Here is a 23,593-nt window from a genome sequence, read left to right on the forward strand (position 1 = left end):
TCGCATTCAATCCCTGGCCGCTTCCCTAATCGTCACACCTCCGCAGCGGGTGTCAGCTTCCCTTGGACACACCTGCCGGAGCTCTGAGGTCGCCCCGCTTTGAAAGACCGCCATCTCTCTCCCTCGGGGCGCAATCAGGAAGGCATAAAGAGCAACATTTCAACACATACGGACGGATATTTCACGTGGAAAGCGTGTCTCCGTGTGTGGTAACCTTTTCCAAAAAAATGAAAGCGGTAGGAGACGCTGCACAGATTTGGAGAGGACTCTCACAACACCGCCGACAAAAGCCCTCATTTCCCACAAGTAATCACACAATCAGCCCCTGGATGCACACTCATGCACACTACACTGCACGAGCACACACTGAGACACAGAGAGAGAACTCAGACTGGGGGAGTTAATTACCTCCACCAAGGAGGTTCTGTGTTCGTCGCCGGCGTGGGCTTGTTTGTTTATGTGCAACTTCCTGTCTGATACATCCGACTGCAATGTTTTTATTAGGATGGATGGATATTTTTTTCCAAGGGTGTTCCTATTGTTTATTGGTGAAAAACAACAACATAAATAATGAACACATTAATGCACAAATAAAGAAATACTGCCACAGTAGATGCACGATATTTGCGGGGGTTAGACTCCATCGCACCCCGATAAAGTCCTCAAAACTCCAAACCCTATAATATCCCCCTCACGTTTATTAAACATATCTTAAGGTTAGTTTCACGCATGAAGAAACAATTACAGGCTTACAATATACAGCGTCTTGCTAAAGTATCTTCCTGCTGGAAAATGTTGAGTGGTTTGACATGTGAGACAGCGCCCGCTGCTAAATTGATAGCCACAGCAGAATGCTTCCCCTGCGGATAGCGCCATTAAACCACTGTCTATTTACTTTACCATAAAAAAACACCAATAGGCAGGGATCACAATGTGACGAGCTGGTTGCAATGAGACAAAAAGATCTTCACGCTTTGCTGTCTTATCGGATCAGGTGTTCATTTGTTGGACTTATGACAATAAAAGACGTTTGTTTTTCCTGCTTCCAAGGAAGCAAAGTGTCAAAATTCTGTCAGTCTGGACAGAAAGACTCCAGCTGAGTGCTGAGATGAAGAAGAAGAAGAAGAAGATGAGGAGGACGAGGCGGGGAAAGGCCTCCACATGCCTCCAGTGACCCTCGGGCGGGTGATTTTCCTCCGTCTGCCCTCCGACAGCGTGAATGTCGAGCATTGATGTGTGAACACAAGCGTGACCTACAAGTGAGCGCTGGCTTGTGCTGCAGACAGGTTGTACTGCTCGCATCGATCCGGGCTTCCTTGACACGCTTCCAGAGCTGCTTTGAAGAACTCTTCTTGAAGCAGGTGGACAACGCTAGTTTTTCCATTTACTCTCCTTGACAGGAAGCGGCAAGCCTTTGCTGAGTCCCAGCTGGCATCAGCGATACAACTCACAATGTGGCACGCCTGCATGCACCTTAGCAAGGATTACGCTTGCAATCACATGCAGCATATCCTGCACTCTCACTTGCCACGACAGTAGGGAGACCTGCAACAGCCAGTTTCAAGAGCACTCTCTTCAATCCTTCCTTTAAAAGGATGAAAAAAAACTATAGATATTGATTAACACTTGCAATCGCATGCAGCATTTCTCACAGGACACAACATGGGGACACCTGCGAGGTTTAAGCACACTATACAAAATACTGCCTTTATAAAGATTTTTAAAAAACTATAGGCGCTGACTGATGTTTAAAATCACATGCAGCATATCCTGCACTCTCACTGGGCACAACATTAGGGGCGACCTGCAAGCGTTAGTTTCAAGCACCCTGTCCAAAATCCTGCCTTTATAAACTGAAAAAAAAAAGATAGTCATCAACTTGACGCTTGTAGTCACACGCAGCATATGCTGCACTCTCACTGGCCACAACAGGAAGACCTGAAGGAGTTATTTTCAAGATAACAAAGATTAAAAACACTGCAGGTATTGAGTGTTCCTTACATTTTGCCCCTTATGCAGCTAAATAAGGTCACCAGAATATCTGAAGTTAGCATTAATATCTTTGTAAAAGCAGAATTTGTTGATACAGCTGTTGGGTTCATAGATGCAGGTGTACCTATTAAAGAGGCCCAGTGCGTGGAAGCAAACATCAAAGCTTCATTTTGCTATTTTCAACGGCTTTGCGTTAGAATGCAGCTGCAAAATGACACAGCGGCATTACACACGCAAGGAAAGCATCCATTCCAGCTCTGATGTTGTTTTTATGATAACTGAATGACAAAATCAACATTTCACTACGTCTGCTCAACAGCGGGATCTCAAAGTCAACAGAGCAGGAGGCCGTGTTTTTTTGGGGTAGTGAAGGTTGATGTACACTTTACGCTCCAATAGCTTCCATATGCTACGGCGCAAGGAAGCCCGACCTCCCTGGAAATGAAGCTGCAAGCTGCGGGCCGCTCCCCCACCACCTCCTACTCCTCCTGTACCGCCGTCATTTCCCCTCCTACACGTTTCCACATGCTCATTTGCGCATCATCTGCCGCAATGTCTTGAGATGTGTTCCGTCTGCTGTGGAATAAAAGCACTGGGACACCTTGAGGAAGTGAAAATGGAATTGTGGAGTCCGGTCAGTGTGTGTTAGACAGTGAAGCGTGGGGCCTTTGTTAATAGGCAGTTTATACATTTGATACACTTTTATTCATGTAGTCATTATCTTCTGGCTCAGCCTGTGCTCAACGGAGAGAAATAAGTGAAATGTCTAATTTTGTGGCCTTATTTATGTTGTACAGTCTTGATAGTTCATTTTATTTTATACATTCTTATATACGCAGTTGTCATGTTCCTGCTAGCTTGTGCTCAGTGCAGATGCACAAGTGAAATGTCTAATTTTGGGAACTTATTTATTCATGCAGTGCACAGTATAAGATATAGAAAAATAAATTGTATCTTATTGACTTTTATCCATTCAGTTAAGTTTCTGCCTCAGTTTGTGCTTAAGTGCAAATATCTCATAGAGTGGCCTCATTTATGGAGAAAAACGTTGATATTTAATCGTCTTTTATTCATGCAGTTGTGATGTCGCTGCTCAGTCTGTGCTCAATGGAGACAAAAGTGAAATGTCTAAATCAGCAGCCTTAGTTCTTTTATGAAGTGTATGAAATACTGTATATAAAAATGAATGGCACTCGTTTGTGTGCTCAATACAAATACATAAGTGAAATGTCTAATTTTCATCTCATTTACTTTGTACAATTTTGATGTTTAATTTTATTTTAGATGCATTTTCTACATTGTGTACACTTCTATTCATGCTGTTGTTGTTTTCCTCTCAGTTTGAGCTCAATCCAGACATATAAGTGAAATGTCTAAGTTAGTGGCCTTATTTGTTTGTGCAATTTTGATATTTCATCTTAATCTACTGCTCGGCTACTTAACAATGTGAATCTGAAACACATGCAAGTAATTATTATTATGTGTGTTTTCTTAGGGATTAAAAAAAAAATACAAAGTTGAACGTCATGGAAAATTGGGGTGAGAAATCCTTATTGTGTTGGATTGCATTGAATCAGGTGTACCCAATGTTGTGACCAGTATTCATACAGCATTTGACTTTCTTCTTTTCATACCTGACAAAATGAGGACTGAACTGAATCATAAAAAGCTTGTGTTTCCACAGCATTCTAATCACTCACGTCCTTTATCGCAGTGGGAGTCGGACCAACAATGGGGGAAAAAGAAAAAGTCATTGTGGCAAATTAAAAGATATGCGTAACAGTAATAAAAAAAAAAAAAAAAGAGTCTTGATTTCCATTGTGGACAGCAAATGAGCTAATGTCTTGGACAAAGCTGTGTTTGATTGGACTGGACCGCTATCAACGCCATCTGTGCCGAGTGTCTGAAGACTCCAGCGAGGAATCAGGGCCAATCATTTTGGGATGAAAGATGCACACGATGTGTGTGTGTGTGTGTGTGTGTGTGTGTGTGCAGTGTCTACAGTGTGGCCTGCATTGTGCCTTTCATCTGGCATCCTGTGTTATTTGAATGAGTACGCTCTACCCCGACTTAGCTCACATTAGTGTGACAGGACACTCTGCACGACAGGTGTACACCGTTTGTTCTTTCTGCTCCACTGACTGACTCCGTGTCTGTGCGTGTGTGTGTGTGTCCGTGCGTGCGCTGACACACAGCTGACAGCGCGTTTGTCAGCCTCAGTCAATCAAACGCATCCTCAGTCAGACAGCGGCCCTAAGCACATTTCCGCCGGGACATCCCTTTGGCGAGAGTACATGTCCCACATCGACCCCCCCACCATGCCCCAACACTACATCACCCACCCATTACCCAATTCCCACTACGACAATCTCGTAAAAAAGGGTTTGAAAAGTAGAGACAACAATGTTTACTCAGATGCATGCAAAAAATAAATAAACACTGCAATATGCATGCCAGGCCAGTAGTTGGCGATGTCCATTTTTAAACATCCGGTCCTTACAGATCTTGTGGAAAACTACTGTATCTTTTGAATATGCTTTTTCTGACAATTTTTCCACTGCACTGCCTCGGATTTCCACGTCAAAATAGAACCTCGGGAATCCTAGCCGCACTGAACGCATCAGCCGGAACAAGACACACTAGCAAAACTCCAGTACAACAATGGAGGAGAATATTGAATACGGCCTTCTGTTTGTCAAAGAATATGCATATTTAAGTAAATGTCACATATTTTTGCCTACATTAAGTATTTTCAAGGATAAAAATGGTCAATACCTGATGTATTGGGTAATATGAGTGTGAGGTGACTGACTATAGATGTGTTATGTCATGTCTAGAGGGCTCTAATCATGTTAAAAACTGTATTTAGAAGGTCGTAAACAGGTTTTCAATGCTCTAACTACAGATATATTTAAATTATAAATACGGAACCATACTTCTGGCATTCACTTATCACAGTCGGGTATGGAACCAATGAACTGCAATAAGATGCAGAAGACCTGGGTTCGAATCTCCGCTTGGGCATTTCTGTGTGGAGTTTGCATGTTCTCCCCGTGCGTGCGTGGGTTTTCTCTGGGTGCTCCGGTTTCCTCCCACATTCCAAAAACATGCATGTTAGGTTAATTGGGGACTCTAAATTGTCCATAGGTATGAATGTGAGTGTGAATGGTTGTTTGTCTATATGTGCCCTGCGGTTAGCCCGCCTCTTGCCCAAAGTCTTCTGGGATAGGCTCCAGCATACCCCGGTGACCCTCATGAGGATAAGCGGCATAGAAGATGGATGGATGGGAGGTTTGGTGGCATTTTGTGGACTTTAAAAAATATATTTTCGTCTTTGTTTTTCATCACAGGTGTCAATTTCAAGGCCCGGCCCACAAAAGCCCATAAATAATGCCCGTCAAAAAGGCACATATTTTTTAATTATTTTATTTGATTATTTTTAGTATATTTTTTTTATTCATTTTTATATACTGTATATTTAAAGTTTATTATTATTATTTACTTTTAAAATATATTTATATTATATTGAGTTTAAAAAAATATTTCAATGAATAAAAAAAATCAAATAGATACTTAATCTTGCTAAATGAATTTGTTAGGTCATTTTACTGCATGCTATTGGAGTTTCTTATTTTTTGGTTGTCAAACCGCAATGTAAACTGAATCATACAAGTTGTTAAGCTGCTTAGCACCGTGACTTTGTTGGTAAAACAATACAGAATGAAAACGATGATAATCAAATGTGTTCTAATATCATGAGGCGATTACACATTCATGTGGTCCGCGGTGAAAGCAGGTTTGATGCCACTGTGCTAAGATTTAGTTATGTTACCAGGCAGATCTTTCGATTCTACAAACGAGAGAGCAGAAAACGCCATAAAATATGCTCCAGAATAAATGTTCCGGTGAGTATGGAATGTCCGAGAATGTACATTATATTGTCTGAAGGGAGGCTGACTGCCGACACAAAGAAAGAAGTTTCTCAAAATCGCCAAGGTCTGCCTTTAAATAATCAATAATCATCTCTTTGCTTGCTTGTTCATCCTTTCTTTCATGGCGGCTCAACGAGGGGGCGTTCTGGAGAAGTGACTTCCGAGACAAAAACCCCCGACGTGTGAGTTTGAGGCGGCTGATGGATTTATGATAGGGATGCCGCTGCGAGCGGAGAACAAAGCTTCCGCGGGGTGAATCCCGGCAAACAAGCAAGACGCACAATGGAACGCCAACGGCGAGGAGAGATGTAATCAATACAAGTCATTTACACTGAAATGAAGTGCGGGTCACAAAGAGAGAAGCCATCACAGACAGAATCTTTTTCTTCTGGACAAAAAAAGCAGCCAGTCAAGTCGTGTTATTGGCTGCATGAGTCCCGCCACGGGCACAATAGATTTTTCTGTCGCATTACAGAGTAAGAGCGTAATGGATGTGAGGAGTAATACAGTTTGGTAGTGTTATTAGCTAAAGCAAACACGACACTTGGGTCGCAAGCAAGAAGGAACAGGTGGCTTTCGCCTGTGAATTTTTGATGCCATTGTTCCCTTTCGCTGGGACTGTCGCCCAGTCGCACCTCTCTGACATTTGGAAAAGACACAACAGCCAAACAACGTGATTATTTTTGACCTACATTACACCTCAAGCATTCTGACAATAATGGCAGCTCTCAGTAAGAAAATGGCTCCACTTAATCTGAATAATAGCCATGCAATCAAACATCAAAGAATCATCTGCTTTTGTCAAATCAATTCAATGTCTTTGGTGACACATTACATTACATTACAAAGCGCAATCAGTAAATCTACAGCAGGACTAATAGTCATTGAGTAGCCTTCACTGTTGAAATGTGAAAATGAAAACTATCGAGCAAATGCATCGATGGAGATTGAATTCTCATTCCTACACATTCTATGGCCACTTGTTGCCGGGCAGACTTCAATTGGTCCCACTGGCTAATGAAAACATTAGCATTTGCCATTCCATTGATTGCCAATGAAGATCGATCATCTTGAAATGGAGTGCACTACTCGGCTACGACCAGCAGAGGCGCTGTTGGTTCACTGTCAACTACAAGTTGTACGAGCCCCGTACGAGCGTTTTGGTGTAGGTCGCATCTTATACCTAAATGAAAATGAAAATGCAGCAATAAAGCACTAAATGCAAAAAATACAGTAAATTCCGCACTATAAGCCGGTCCTTTTTTCACATGCCTTGAACCCTGTGGCTTTCACAATGATGCGGTAAATATACGATGGTTAATACAGGACATAGTGAATTTCTGAAGTGCACGCTAATATCAGATTTTGTGGTCTTATGCAGCGATCGTGTTTTGATCTGACAAATCTTAGGTAAGTTAGATCAACTGTAGAAGTACTACAGATGAAAAGAAGCATCTCACCTCTCATCACCGGCTCCAGCTTGTACTCCGGAGCGACTTATATACTGTATGTTTTTTTCACACTGACAACCGCGAGGGGGGCGCTCTTGGCTTGTGTGCCAGTATCTGCTACTCCTATCACTCCTGTACCACTGAAAATGCACAATGTAATCAACTTATAAAGGCAACTGAGAAAGACGGAACACAAATGCCCCCAAAAAGAAAATCATATTCCGCAGATTACAAGCTGCAAGTAAACTAGTTATGCTATGTTGTTTAGGCTATAGCTATTTGATTAACTGTTAATATGTTACGTTAACAGACACCTATTTAGCCTGTTGTTGTCTGTTGTATGTCTGTTTTTGGTCTTTGATTTCATAAAATAAATTTCCCCCACAAAATGCGACTTATTAGTCCAGTGCGACTTATATATATGCAACCCTCCCTTCTATCTAAGCTTTGGACCAGCGCTGGACATCTCCAATGGGTGAGTGATGGGGCGGCAGCAGCGTGTACCATTATACCGTCAGCTCTGTATTAAAAATAAAATACAAAAAGAGTGCTATGTAGTGGAGCACTGCCTCCTTCCTGCATAATGCAGAGAGTGGAGGATGCCTTTTAGAAGATTTACAGATGCAAGAGCGTCCATGAAGGCCACCAGCTGAGCTCCAAGTGTTCATGCGTGGTAGTCGAGGAGGAGGCGAGAGGCCACTCAATGAGCCGAGAGCAGACGACAACAAAAAATAAAAAAAAAGGACCTTGACCTCCAGCTTCCTTCACGCCTCCCCCTGTCAAGCAAACAACCTGCTTGGCGTCGGTGCTAATAGATCTCAGACGAGCTGCACCTGAGGTCTCTGGGATGCGCTTGAGCTCCGTCGCGGTACGCCGCCGCCGCCGCCAGCCTCCAGAAGCTAATTAGCGCGGCTCAGGCAGGAATTCACACGAGAGAGAGAGCGAGGGTGCGCTCCGGCGGCTTCAACAGATGGTTGCAGTGCACAAATGAGTGGAATTTGTCAGGGTGTTTCCCTGAATGCGCTCTCGGTGAGACTTTTGCTCCTCAGCGTCGATTAACATATAAATCACCAAAGAAAAATGCTACGCTTGTGCTAATTAGCTGCAGCGACGAGTCGTAGAATACAACTCTCAGTAGTTTTTTATTATAACGGTTGAATTCACACTTTATACCTTTATATAATGACAAATGACCACAAAAAAGCATAAAGTATTTTAAAAAAGTAAATAGTTGGTAGGAAAATATCGAAGAAAAGAGGACGAAGAAAGAGGAAAGAGAGGTCGGCCAAGGAAGAGATGGATAAACAACATCGAAGAATGGACCGGGATGACGTTTGCTGAGACACAGCAATTGGCACACAACCGACAAGAGTGGAAGAAATTGGTGGACCATTGCAAGAGTGGCACCCCTCCGACACCGTAAGGAGCTGTGGGAAAAGAAGAAGAAGAAGACTCCAAAAAATGTTCACACAAATAAAGGCAAAAAAAAGAGATAATACACCCAAAATTTTATTTTTTTAATAATTACTAGGGATGTCTGACAATATCGGCCCACCATATTATTCCCCACAGTCGTATGTTCAAACCACAGGCGTGGGTGTTCTGCAGATAGCACCGATGTTAGCTAACTCATTCGCATGTAGCGGCATGTCGTCAGTCGACATTTTTACCCACGTCGAGGGTCATCAAATGTGGAGATGCAATTCACAACGAGACAGGAGTCAAGGTAGGTGGCATCAATCAGTTGACTCTCCACTCAACTCAACAACAAGCAACAACTCTTTTGCAATAGCTAGGTGGCTACAGCACCCTCATGGCCCGGAAACGGAAGGACACTTGGTAGATAGATAGATACCTGGTTAAATAGATACTTTATCATTCTCCAAAGGAAATGCCTAAAATGTCTAAAACAATATGCAGGTCACTACAATGTGTTAATTCCATGACAGGAGATATGTGATGTTAGCCATATCGGTATCGGTAGATAACGGAATAGGAAATTGAGAGTTGGACATTATCGGCATATCAGTTACCAGCAAAAAAGCCAATATTGGACATCCCTGTTGATCCCAGTTGATCCATGTGATCAGTACTGATATCGGCCGATCTCACTCATGGATGTTCGGTATTGGAATCAGCATCATAAAACTCTGATCAGAGTAACCCTCATCTCAATGATTGTGGCAGCTGGCCAGTGAGGCGAGGAAGGGAGCAGCCTCACTTGTAAGAATGCACGAAGCGCACAAAGCACCTCCAGCGCACCTTGACGAATGGTCCCGCTAAGTCTCCCACCCCGTCAAGCGCCTCCGAGGCACTCTCTTTTTTGGGGGGGGCTAAATGAGATCTCCTCTGAGAGCACAAAACAGGTAACCATGGCAACAGAAGTGCGGGAAGATTCGTTCGCCTGTCGTCATTCATGTTCTTCCTTTGGAAGTTCTCGCGGCGCCTCGGTCACGGGATCCGATGAATGATGCGCTTGTATTAGCATACTCTGACTAAAGTGCTGACAAAAATGTCGAAGAAAAGACGCCGCGGGCGGGAAGAGGAGAAAGATGAGTACCCTAGAGTGGGAGAAAGAGGGCACTCAGGCTGCCATTTTGTTTGACACAGACAAGAGTCAAAGGCGAGGAGTCGTTTCAACAATTAACCCCAAAAATAAACATTCTTGTTTACCTCGGCAGCTTTTGCCACGTATTCATCAGAAGTGGCAACTCTCTTGCTTCATACCCAGCAATTTCAGGAGCTGATTGATCCTGTGAACTTCCAAATGAGGTCTTGACCGACTTGCAGCACGCAATTGAACTGTCTTTGCACTTCTCGTGACAAACAGGTCGTCCGCCCAAGTCGAAATTAAGAGCAATTACTTTCACTTCATCAGGTTTGCATTCGAATCCTCACCCCTTGCATCCCGAATGGCCAATTTTGCATTGGAGTCGAGTTTGCGATGCTCCACCAGATCCACAAAAGTTATTTCTTTTCACGCCGGAGCGCTTTAGAAGGCTCTAATAATGTTCAAAATAATATTTAGAGGGTCGTAAACAGGTGTTCTATGCTCTAACTACAAACATATTCCATTTATAAATACGGAATCCTATTTTGTGGAAATTCATTTATCACGGTCAGTGCCCATTTTTTATTATTGGGGGTAAAGGCAAAAATGACTGCACCCGATAAAGTCTGATGTACAGGTAGGTATACCTGTGGAAGGTTTTGACAGAAAACTAAAGCGTGGAAGTTTTGAAAAACAACACCGCTACTGTCATGTTTGGGGGGAAAAATGGAGGACATTACATGTTAAGAATTAGTTGACATAAACAATGGTGGACCTCAACGTGTAGATATATTTTGACACAGGAACATTGCCAACTACTGGCCTGGCATGCATATTACAACGTGTGAATGAGTTGTTTTACATCAGGGGTGGGGTGTCAAAAGTGAGGTCCAGGGGCCATTTGTGGCCAGGGATTCATTTTTTATTGGCCTGCGGGACATTGTGTAAATAAGTACAGACTAAAATAAACAGCAAAATGGTCAAATTTGAGTGAGCTGAATGTGGATGCTAATAACTAATAATAACACAAAAAAGTCTTTAAATATACAGTATACATAAATAGTGTTTTTTTAATGTTTTTACAAAATTAAATAATATATGCAGTATATAAAAATATCAAAATAGCCCCTGTGCATCCTTACAATTATCTGGTTTGCTTAATCGCCAAAAGAACTGTAGTTTTCCTGCTATGTATCCTACCTAAGCGGTCAATTTTTTTCATATAAAAACGCCTCTTCACAGACGTGTTGGCGCCCAAAGGAACCTGTTCCCGGAATCAGAGCTGGAACTGTCATATCCCCTCCTCCCGCCTGTCTGCCACCATATCTCAAACATGACACCGTGTTCCCTGTAGGCTGAATGCCATCGGAGCAGACGCGCACGGATCCACTCTCCATAGGCTGCGCGCCATCCAGCTAGCCTGGAGCTAACCGGATGCACAAAGCTCCCACTAAAGCGTGGCGATGAGGCATGCGGCTCTGAGCGTTATCTGGACGTAAGCGAAGAGGCAGAGTGAGGCTCTCATTCTGGTATGTGGAAAAAAAAGAATGAATAGCACGCAAATGCGACGGAAATCCCTCCGGCCTCCCACCGATATGGAAAAGAGAGAGATAAAACAAGGCCCGTTGCGGTGCATACGAGCTGCGGGTCAGACGCTAACCTGTGAGCAGCCCACTCATATAAACACACACACACACATCTCCCATCCTCCATTCCTACAGCGCTTGTGTAGCACAAACACCCACACAAACACACAAACAGAACCGCTTTAGTGCGCTTGTAGGAATCAAATTATTACTCTCTCTCTTTCTCTGCCCTCTCACGGTTTGCCGCCTACATAAGGAGAAGGACAGGCAGTCATCGTCCTGCTGGACTGGAGATTAGACCGCCTCCGAGCGTGTCCCGCGGACTTCGACACAAATCGTCCTTTCCTTCAATCCCACTCTTGTCCCGAGGGCCTGCCAGCAGCGCCGGCCGTGGCATCGGGAGGGAAATGACAACAACAAACAAGGACAGGAGGGAAGGAAGCAGGACCCTACAGGGACGCCCCCGGCCCCCTCTTAGGGAGTTGTTACGGGGCTAATAATCACTCTTCAGGCAGGGGAGGGAGCACTCTGGCAGTACATAAACTGAGACAGTGGCTATTTTTATGGCAGTAAATAAGGAGCTGCATGGTTTTCAACTGAAACTGAAAAAGGGTTTTACAGCCTGAAAACGGGTCTCAAAGCGTTTGAAAATTAAGTCATTATCGCTGTTATGTCGGAGACGTGTGTCAACTATGTAATGCGATATGGTTCCTTCTAATAATGATAGCATTCACTCAAAGTGGAATGTATTATGGTTCACTGCAGGTAATATATCATCCAATAGCAGCCTAAGCAGGACAGCCCCTCGCCCCGGCCACTTCGTCCAGCTCCTCCTGGCGGATCCTGAGGCGTTCCCAAGCCATTTGAGAGACAAGTCTCTCCAACGTGTCCTGGGTCTTCCCCGAGGCCTCCTACCGGTCGGACGTGCCCTGAACACCTCCCCAGGGACACGCCCGGGAGGCATCCTGACCAGATGCCCAAGCCACCTCCAATTACAATGCAATACAATTCACTCAGTTTACAATGTGATACGATACACTCCAAATTGACATGCTTGATTGCCTTGCAGTCAGGGGTTATAGCGCCACCTGTTGCTCTGGCATGCACCTGACAACCTGCAAAAGCATCTCATGTGACCATAAACGCATGAAGGTACAACACACAATTTAGAAGACTAATCACACAACTACTGTAAAACTCCTCCTAGTGCCATTAATCTACCGTATGCGGATTTATTTGTGTCCCTGAATGTACATTATGGACTAATGTATCCCACACGGCTAACTACTGGGCTCTAATGTAATATTTATACCTTTTCCATGACCAAAAAGTGTAAAAGTCAAGAGTATAAAAGCAGAACCTTTGAGGGTACCACCCCTATTGACATTTTTTATGGGTTTGCATCTGCTTGTGCTATTTACCAGGCCAAAAACAAGCAGCTGTCGCTCACATTCATAGGATCTCATTAAGACAATAAATGGAGCCGCTGTTGTGTGAGCCTGAAGTAATCGTATCAAAAACCGCATTGTTCCGTATGACTCACACTTGATGAAGTGCCTTTAATCTAATGGACATGATTAACACACATGGTGTAATTTGATTTGTGTGTGTTTGGGGATCATAGTATAGTTTCTGCAGCGGCGTTTGGCTCCAATGGGCACTCTTTTATTCCCTCTAATGCAGAACTTTTTCTTTTTTTTTTTTGCCTGTCACATCCCATGTGGGAGCAGCCACCGTGTGACAGGTTTGATGCCCTGCCCAAACCTTCTGTGTGACAGTCCAGCTCCGGCTGCACCTCGTAACTTTGTCACATGCGTTTACCGTACCCGGGGCCAGATTGGTCTGGGGTCGGAGGCCAAGCAAAGCAATTCAAGTCACGCTGCATTCCAGACAGTCGGACATTTCAGGACTCCTAGAAATACGCGACCACCAGAAGTTCACTGAAATGTAGCAGTCACATACAATTACATGACCTACCACCATTTACACAACATGTTCTGCATGGATATTAGTGCTTCACTGCATCAAACTATCTGCTCATGTAAAAGCTAGTTTGTCGACAAAAGAAACAGCTCAGTGTGGTGGTCGGCCATGTTTTTTTTTCCATAGAGGGGCATTAAGCTTCACTCAAATGGAAATGTCAACAAAAAACATGGCCACTAGCTTGGGTCAACGGAAATTGGCCCACACGCTTGAGTCTTTCACCCAACCCGATGACAGCAGGTACAGGTCAGATCAATTTTTTGGTGTTCTTCTGGTAGTAATGTGAAAATACGCAGAGAAGGTGTCCATATTTGCTGTATTTTGGTGGTAATACCTGCCGTTTTCTGCCACATTCTGATAATTCTAATGCAAATACAATGCAATTCATTCCAATTACCATGCAATACAATTCACTCCCGTTATGATATGATACGATACAGTAAAATACGATTCACTCTTATTACGATACAATGCGGTCCACTCCTAGTACAATGCAATATAATTCACTCCAAGTACGAGACGATACAATATGATTCACTCCTATCAAGGTGCGATGTGATTCACTCTAATTAAATGGGAAATTGATTGATGCCACTTAGATAGAATACGATTCACTCCGCTTACGATACAGCACGATTCACTCCAAGTAAGACATTATACAATACAAGCCATTCCAATAACAATGCCATATAATACAATACCGCTCACTTAAATTACGATACAGTACGATTCACTCCAATTATGCTGCGATTCACTCCATGCAAGACAATTGACGCCCTTTACAATGTGATACAATATGATTCAATATCTTGTACATCTGATACATACAGCACTTAGAATGTCAAACTCGGAATAGGATTCCATTGCAGTTTTTTCCAAATTGGATTTGAGAAATTTCCCCACATTTATAATTCGGTACAATTCACTCTAATACAATACGAGTCACTCCAAATGCAATGCAAAACAATTCACTCCAAGTTCAATACCCCACAATTCACTCTGATAACAATGTGATAAGATGTGACACCCACAAAACATTTTTTTTGAAGGTCTTGTTGCTATTTTCCGAGTCGGATTTTGCAAATCTGTAACAGTTTTGGGGAATGCTACATTCCATTAGACTGTTGGCCCGCTTGCAGCCTCTTGCAACCTAGTGGACGTTTGGTGCCATTGCAGCACTTAGTTATCACTTAAGAAAATACTGTTAACGTTTGTTGGGGTTTTTTTGCTGCAACTCCTGACACTGTCTATGCAAAATGATGCATCTGCACCCCCCAACTATAGAATAAAGACACCGCCTCCATGCGCAAAATGTTGCGTTCTTTACGCACGCCTCAAACAAACAGTCTCTCCTCCCCCTCCCTCCATCTACCAGTTTACGCATACGCCTTGTGGGCTGTTTGCGGGCACACCCCTCTTCCTCTGCCCTTTCTCTCACCGTCTATTGCCGACACAGTTCCCGATGGACGTGTGCGTGGTCCCGTGGAAGGAGGACGGCCAGGACATCCGCGACTTCTTCAGCCCGGGCCGGTCGCTCGTGTCCACGGCGTCCGAGCGCTCCATGTGCCGGTGGTGGTGCCGGTCGGTGTCGGAGTAGCCCCGGTGCTTGATCTTGATGGGAGTCCGGGGTTGCCTCCAGAGGTGCTGCGGAGGCTTGAGGGTGGCTTGTCCTTCGCGGGGGACCGGCAGGGAGAGGGACAGGCTCTTCTTGGAGCATGGTGGCGCTTCCATCATAGTGCAAAAAAAGAACAACTAATCAGCCTCTTTTTTTTAAGTTAACGCAGGACTAATATGGCTCTTGTGTCAAACATAAAACAAGACGTCTCGTGCCCAAAAAGTCCATGACTAAATAACATGGAACATAATCACAGTGCTCATGATATGGCATCGAAAAAAATATCCCAATTTGTTTTTAATCTAGCAGTTCTCGGTTCTCAGCAGTCCAGGATTTCGACGAGGAGGAGGCGCCGCTTCTCCTGAACTTTGACGCCTCGTCTTCTTTCATTGTGTCGCTTGAAGGAGAACGGATTGGTTTATTGCTTCTTTTTCTTTCACTTATTGCAGACAGGCGCCGTGATTGCAGCCCCCGGATGGTCGTGCGTCCTGGCGCCGCGAACAAGTCTCCCCAGGTCCCTCCATGAAGACACGGAGATGAATGCACTTTTTACGGGTGTCCCTCCTCAGTCCATCAGGATTGGACGTGTCCAGCCAAGCGCCACATTCCTGGTAGATGTCTTCCTGACCACCCAGATTCCCTCTCCTCGCAGGTTGGGAGCATCCTCACACGCAAAAAGGGGGTTCTTCTTCTTCTTCAGTGTGGCTCCTCCATTATGTCCTCCTCATCCTCACGGCTCACTGCTGGAGCTGGTTTCCTCCTTATCCTCCTCTCTCTCTCTCTCTCTCTCTCTCTCTCTCTCTCTCTCTCTCTCTGTGTGTGCTGGCCTTCATGGTGGTTGGTTGCTTGCTTGTTCTCCTCCGTGATTTGCCAGCTCATCCACTGTCGATTTACTTCTTAATTTTTTTTTATGTTTTATTCCCTCTCAGTGCATTTCCTTCACAGAAAACAAATGGTCAAATGATGCCACAAAGCGAGGCCGTTGCGGCTGCAAACAACTGTCATCACTTCTCCCATCTGGCGGTTTTGCTTTTTGTGTCGTGCCGCCACACAAAAGAAGGGCACCAGTCGTGACAAATAGGAGAAATGTGCTCATAACCGTACAACAGGAATTGAAACTACAAATATGCCTCGCTGTCCTGGCTGCTCAGTACAACACGGCTCAAGTGACACAACGCAAGGTTGGCTGTCTTTAGGTGAAGAGACTCTCCTCCCTGGCAGAGTAGGATTACACCATTAACTTCTTTTTACACTTGTATGACAGTTAACAGCATTTAAATCATGCCCGCAACTCCACTTCCTTACACGCTACATCAAAGGGTAATCGTAATGTTTTTTTGTTTCATTGTTTTAATATAGTGGTTAACTTCTTTTTACACTTGTATGACCGTTTAGGACGTTTCAATAAGGTGATCCATGACGTTGAGGTCCGCATATCCTCGTCCTTACACGCTACAGACAGCGATTGGAATATTTGATTTTACATAATTGTGTACGATTACGGTTAAATAGCACGATGCATGAGGTTGCCGCCCGCATCTCCACTTTTTTACATGCTACATCAAAGATGATGATGTTTAGTCATTTAAAAAAAACATTTTTTTACATTTTACAGCCGCTAACTTCTTTTTACACTTGAATGACAGTTAAGAACGTTTATAGAACGTGCTGCATGAAGTCGATGCCCGCATCTCCACTTCCTTACATGCTTCATCAAGGGTGACTATAATAGTTTCATCATATTCGTACAGTGGTTCACTTCCTTTTACACTTGGAAGGCAGTTAAGAATGTTAAAATGTGGATCAGTGACAACAAATAATGTATGTATATTATTGATTCACCCTTTGCCCGTCTTTTGCCCTCATGAGCAGCCTCATCCTTCATCTTGTATCAGCTATCAAAATCAATAAGTGCCTTGCTTCTGTTTACGATGATAATTATCATTTTTGTTGTGGTGTGGAGTTGAAAGTTTGACAATTGCACGATAACGATAGTGGATCAAATGAACAGTTGTCCATTCACGCTACATGAAAGCACACCTTGCAGCATCTCTAAATCAATGTGCTCAGTGTCAACGAATCAGGCCGGAGTTCACGTCGGTGCCGTCTCAGGCAACGACTTTCACTTATTTAAGCTCCACATTCTGCACATTGCACACACTATTTCACTGTTTGCCCGCTCAAGCAGGATTTTTACTGGCCCCCCGTTTGCCCCTGGGCTTCTGTCTCTGTGCCACACTTAAAGTGATTTGGCATCAAATATTCCACGTCAGGCTTGTGGTGGTTGTTATGTAAATCGGATTCATTATTGATCCCAGGTGTGAAGGTGCAGCTGCCGTCTAGACGTTGTTAGGTTTAGTTAGCTTGTCAAAAGGTGGACACTTTAGGGATACTTAAACAGTGGGACAGTTGGGAAGTGGTTTTGGAGCGTGCCAATCAAGAGCTGACCCATTAAAAGCTATTTTTATACTATTTGAGTTGAACCTGAATTTAGTTAGATGCATATTTTGGAGTAGTACAAATACATGGAAAACAAATTGTTTAATAAATTATTTTTGGTGCCAAATAACAAATAAAAAAAACTGGCAGAGCCTGGGATTGGAATCACATCCTCTGCCTTTGAAAGCAGCAGCTGTGCCATTACACCAACAGGAAATGACAGGTGATTGGGTGAATTGTGCCATTCTATCATTGTGTATGTATATGTATTATTATTATAGCTGTTATTCGGCTAAGTGCTGTCAATCACTACGGCAACGAGCTCGGTGTCACACGTCTCCTGTATTTTTTCTCTACTGCCTCGGGCTGACGTGGTGCTCCATGTCTCACAGCAGCGATGCATCCGCCCCCTTAGATCATGGGGCCCTGCAGCGCGTGTGCTACATGTAGGGAGGGGCGGCCCTGGGCGTGTGCCAGTACTTTGGTGAACCGTAAATGCGGCAGTTATCGCCTCTATTCAATTAACCTTTTGTGCTTTTGTGCATCCTCTACAAAAGCAAATAACCACCGAGGTCTTGCAGGCCTCAACAACTGTGGCTGTAGGCAACCCGCTGATGTTTTTTTATTAACTCCACAAGATGGCAGTAGCTGCAGTTGAAGTATCATGTGTGGTCAGCATCTAGCAGCTTTATCGACGTCCGCATGCGCTTTAAAATGTCAGCTGTTGGTGTGAAACTCATGAGTGTTACACTTGCTGCTGTGTTGTGCAAATATACTTGTTCATAAACGACCATGTGGTCAAAGAGAGATATGATTTCCTGTCCACTTTCTCATGCACTCCAGATCATTATTGAGTTGTTTTATACAATGACTTCTTAAATTTCGGAAATAACAGCCTCGCTCCAATTAGCATCCCGTTCTTTTCGGGAAAAATAAAAACGCCCCAGGTGTAATTGGTGGAGCAAATCTCAGTCCCCCAAAGATCCGTCAAACTAATTAAGCGGCGCCCAAAAGAGGCGCGTCGACCACCCACCTTCAAGTGTGCCAGCAGTACAGACGATGCATTCAGGGAGCAGTGGTGCCTTTTAAGAGTTCAACACACGGCCCAAGTCCTCCTGTTGTGCTTCCGCTGCTTTGGACAAATTAAAACAGAAGGGAATGAAAGGACGTGACCTGAAAGAAAGCAAGTGGGGAGATGAAATTCTTTAAAAAAAAATATGTAAAAAAGCATAAACAAATATGTTTACCCCTAAAACTAAACGAAAAAGCAGCAATCGAGTGTTCCAGCGTGTGTAATGACGTCCATTACAGCCTCCACACTGTAATTAATGGCGTTAGCTAACCACTGACACTCTGAGGGATTGTACCCCCTTTCATTCCATCTCTTAGTTGAAATTAAATCATTATTTTTATTTTGCGCTCATGTCCAATTGCCAGCAGCAGCATCAATACAACACTGCTGCTGCCGTTTCTCTTTTGATGGCAATCGGAAGGAAATAAAAACTGCTTCATTAGTGGAGGAAAGACAAATTATGGTGCATATATAAGGGAATTTTCACCAAGACTAAGATGTTTCAAACTGGTAATAGTACATAGAGTTAAATGTATGTTTTCATTTTATTTTAAGTTAATGATACAAATTTTATTAAAATATTTAATTTAATTAAGGATTTTTAATAGAAATAATTAGAAAAAGTAATGTAACTTTATTTATTCCATTGACCATTATGAATTAATTGTGAACATTAATCTAAAATAATTATTATCAAGTCAAATATATACACTAAACAGTTATTGCAGATTATATTTATAATTTTAATTATTGAATGGACCAGATCAATGGCTGTTTCAGATCATCATCCATCTACTTTCTATACCGCTTCTCCTCTTAAGGGTCGCGGGGGCATGCTGGAGCCTATCCCACCTATCCCGGGCGACAGACGGGGTACACCCTGGACTGGTCGCCAGCCAATCGCAGGGCACATATAGACAAACAACCATTCACACTCACATTCATACCTATGGACAATTTAGAGTCGCCAATTAAGCTAACATGCATGTTTTTGGAATGTGGGAGGAAACCGGAGTACCCGGAGAAAACCCACACACACACGGGGAGAACATGCAAACTCCACACAGAAATGCCCAAGGGAGAATCGAACCCAGGTCTTCCCGATCTCCAGACTGTTACTGTGTTGGCCAACATGACCACCGTGCGGCCCTTCAGATCATCAAACAAACGTAAATATTAGTCAATGACAACACAACTGAACACAAAATGCAGTTTTTAAATGAAACTTTTTATTATTAAGGGAGGAAAAAAAAAAAAATCCAAACCTACATTTTTTACAAAAATGTAAAAACGAGCTAAAAAGCGTAACGGAAGGAGAAAAAGTTTGGTCCTACTAAATATGATGCTTGTCACCAATAACACAAAACTGAGATGCTGGCAGTTTTTTCCTTTAAATATCAGAGACAGCATCTCAGCATATCATGGTTGGTTTACATGGGTTGGTTGAGAAAATTTAAACGCGGACCCCGCATCTTTTGATTTTTCAGTATGTGGCCCTCAGTTGAAAAGGTTTGGTCCTTGAAAGGTGAATAGAAACAAAAACAGCAAAACCAAAGTCCCGTCCGTCTTTGCTGCCAAATGAATATTCTTCAGAGTGCCTGTAGGTAGGCAGAGAAACAAAAGCAGACTTTTTCCTTTCGGACTGCTGAAACAACCTTGACCGTCAAGGAAGGGAAACATGCTTTTGTGTTCAAATGTTGACATGATCAGCAGGCGCAGGGGAGGTAATAGAATCTTTATTTTGTCAGAGGTAATGGTAGGTGACTGTGCCAGTCATGAAAGGCTTCATCAAGAACGTTCCTCTTCAGCGAGTGAAGATTTATCAGCATCCCGTGGCTTTCCCGGCCTTATGCGCTCACATTGGGGGGAATAATTGAAATGTCAAGAGGCCTCCGTGTTTGTGGTCCGCTGAATGTTTTATAAATAATATCTGTGCAGGGGATTCTCAATCATGTGAGTCATGGCTGTCCTGAGCAAGTTCAGCTGACCTTCTGTGGATGTCATGAATAATGCATCCGTGTCAGCTTGGTTTTAAAGAAAGAAGGGCGCGGACTCCAATACGCCGCAATTAGCTTAAAGTGGATGATTTGACAAGTTCAAGTGAAAGCCAGATGATGGAACCACGCCAGCCAGAAGTGGGGGAGGGAATGCTGGGAATGTCGGGAATGGATGGATCTGCTGTGTGCCAGAGGAGAGCCATGAAATATTAACGCTTCACGCTAGTCTGGTGGCGGGCTCGTGCACATGAGGGACAAGTGTTGACGAGAGCATTCCTGAGATTTTACACATCTGGATCTCTTTCCGAGGTACAATAAATGCTCCAGTGAACGCCTCTTTTCAATTAATCGCAGTCCCCCATAAGTCCCGGGTGTGTTACACTTGCCCTACTGTTGTTTACAATGAACTCATCAGCGCTATTATTGCTGGCTCAGCAGTTTTCTCCTGACCGCTAATACATTCCGTTTTGTTTCTGCTGTGGTGTTCAATATACTTGACCATGTGTTCACAGAGCACTAGGTTTTCCTTTCCACTTTCTCATGCACTCCAAATCATTATTACCTCATTCAATACCAAAGACGTATTTATAAATTTTTATAAACAATAACGTATTTATACGTCTTTTATACGTTTTTCTGCGCGAGAGGCAAAAAGAGGTGATGACGCAACTCGCCACTGATGCATTTCACTTCAGAGCAATTTTAAGCCATAAAAACGAGCCACAAGGTGGCAGGAGTGCATTTGGTAAGGCACAGAACAAGTGAATGGAAAAATCACACATGACAAGAAGGAGGAAGCGAGAGAGCGTGGAGGAGTGTAGCGGTTACGCATTGTTGGGAAATTGTTGGGAAATTTTAACGCATGCGCAAGCACACGCGCACACATGTGCACACACATAGTTAACTCAGTTCCAAATGTAAAACTTGTGGGCAAATAGTTCATGGTGTTATCCATCCATCCATCCATTTTCTATGCCGCTTCTCCTCATTAGGGTCGCGGGGATATGCTGGAGCCTAACCCAGCTGACTTCGGGCGACAGGCGGGGTACACCCTGGACTGGTCGCCAGCCAATCGCAGGGTACATACAGACAAACAACCATTCACACTTCCATTCATTCTATAAAATGTAATTTTTGGTAATATTTTTGGGTGTCTGGAATGGATTAATAGGATGTATATTATTTCCTACAACAAAAATTGCTTCAGTTTTTGTACATTTCGGTTTTTGTCTGACCTTCTGGAAAGAATGAATAACAAAAAGCGTGGTACCACTGTACAGTTCAAGGTTTTATGATGGTCATGGTTTGTTTAATTCTATTTTCATTGTTTGCGATGAAATGCAAACAAATTGGAGGTTGAGGAGTGTTCTGGAAAATAACTGTTTGACTTTGGAGCTTCCGCTGTCTTCTTCTTCTAGTCTGATGACCACTGAGTCCCGAGGAGGGAATACGCATGTCATGCAGCATTCACGGGGCGAGGCAGGGTTTCACTTCGGGGACCTCTGATGACGCCGTAACTTGATTTCAGAGCTTCCAGAAACTTCCTGCTAATGGCGTCGTGAGGCTAAAACCAGAAACCGGAGATGGGAGGGTCAGCATCTGAGTGACCACAGTTTTTTTTATTTCTTTTCTCTGCCCTTCTCTCTGCAAATTATTCACTGTTACAGGACACCATCTCAGTCCACAGTGGGACGTTCTACGGTATATGAGACACATAAAGCACACAAGTATTTGGACATACGGTTTGTCTCATACAGTATTTCACCACAAAGGATTTGAAATTAAAAATAGTGTTTCAGCTGTAATTCAAGACAGGGGTGCTCAAAGTCCGGCCTGGGGGTCCGTCTTTGGCCACCAGCTTGTTTATATATTGTAAAAAGTAAAATTAATTCATTATTAATGATATATTATTCGATGTTACACAAATAAATTCATGTTTAGCTCAGATAGCTTAGCACAAATCTGTGGTTCTCAATTATTTTCTGAATTCACTCCCACCCCAAATGAAAATACTATTGACAATACTATCTGTACAAAGCACTGCATTGTTCAAACATGAATAGACACTAACAGCCCCGTCAACCCAGAATTTTTATCCGTACCACCCCCCCAACCTCACCCTGGCAGGGGCTACTTTGACGTTTATGCATATTTTTTTAATTCTGTAAAAAGGCTAAATAAATTATATATATATAATATCCATCCATCCATCCATTTTCTAAGCCTATAAAAGTTGCATGTATATATATTTATTTATATATTAGGGCTGTCAAATAATTACAATTTTGTCATCAAATGAATCACTTCAAATAAATTAATCACCATTTGCAATTATGTGTGAAATATGCCCCTTTGCGCTGCATTTTATGAAGAGAAAGACAAATGACAGGACGGGATTTATAAATATTTGCATGTATTAATTATATTATTAATGTACTGAAATGTTCAATCAAGCTAAAAGACAGCACACGTCTGAAAATGCATTTGCCTGGCACCAGTCTCCTTAATAGTAGAAGGTTTGAATCACACATTGAGCCATGGTGGGTTGTGTTCAAAGACGCCACGTTATTTCATAAATGTATTTTCTAGGATTTCTGAGCATACTTAAAATTGTGCGTCCGTGATAAGAATATCCGCTTACTGGTTTTCTTTGTCTTTCTGTTTAATTAGACCAGACATACACGCAGACGTTGTTGTGATGTTCAGAGTGTCCTTGAAAGCCCCTCGCTGTAGTGGACGAGGACGTGTCGGACTGGAGACGCGATTGTGAGATGGAGATGCTTATATGGTGTTGGAAACGGCTTCCAGATGTCGGGGGAGCACCCATGGTGTTGGTGTGTGTGCCTGCTTTTATTTATTTATTTTTAATTATTCATTTTTAATGAGGGCAGGGGCTGGGTGTTCCACCTCTGTCGCCCGGGCCTCGTTGGAGCGGCGGGGTGGTATCTCCTCCAGCCTTGGGCTGAGTGGTCCCT

General features: G+C 43.3%; 1 protein-coding gene across 2 annotated transcripts in view; it reads right to left on the reverse strand.

The window, feature by feature from the left end:
- The window catches only part of pde4a (phosphodiesterase 4A, cAMP-specific), a 61,396-nt gene extending 42,706 nt beyond the window's left edge, over positions 1-18,690 (reverse strand). The window contains exon 1 of one of the 2 annotated variants that reach the window (XM_054758895.1): positions 14,934-16,193. In XM_054758895.1, the coding sequence (XP_054614870.1) occupies positions 14,934-15,229 (296 nt within the window). In that variant the 5' untranslated portion in view covers positions 15,230-16,193. Of the gene's footprint in view, positions 1-14,933; positions 16,194-18,582 lie in introns of those variants that run through there. The other variant, XM_054758897.1, reaches the window with a different exon arrangement.
- Between the last annotated feature and the right edge of the window lie 4,903 nt (positions 18,691-23,593).

This window comes from Dunckerocampus dactyliophorus, chromosome 18 (assembly GCF_027744805.1).
Source record: "Dunckerocampus dactyliophorus isolate RoL2022-P2 chromosome 18, RoL_Ddac_1.1, whole genome shotgun sequence".
Lineage (NCBI taxonomy): Eukaryota > Metazoa > Chordata > Actinopteri > Syngnathiformes > Syngnathidae > Dunckerocampus > Dunckerocampus dactyliophorus.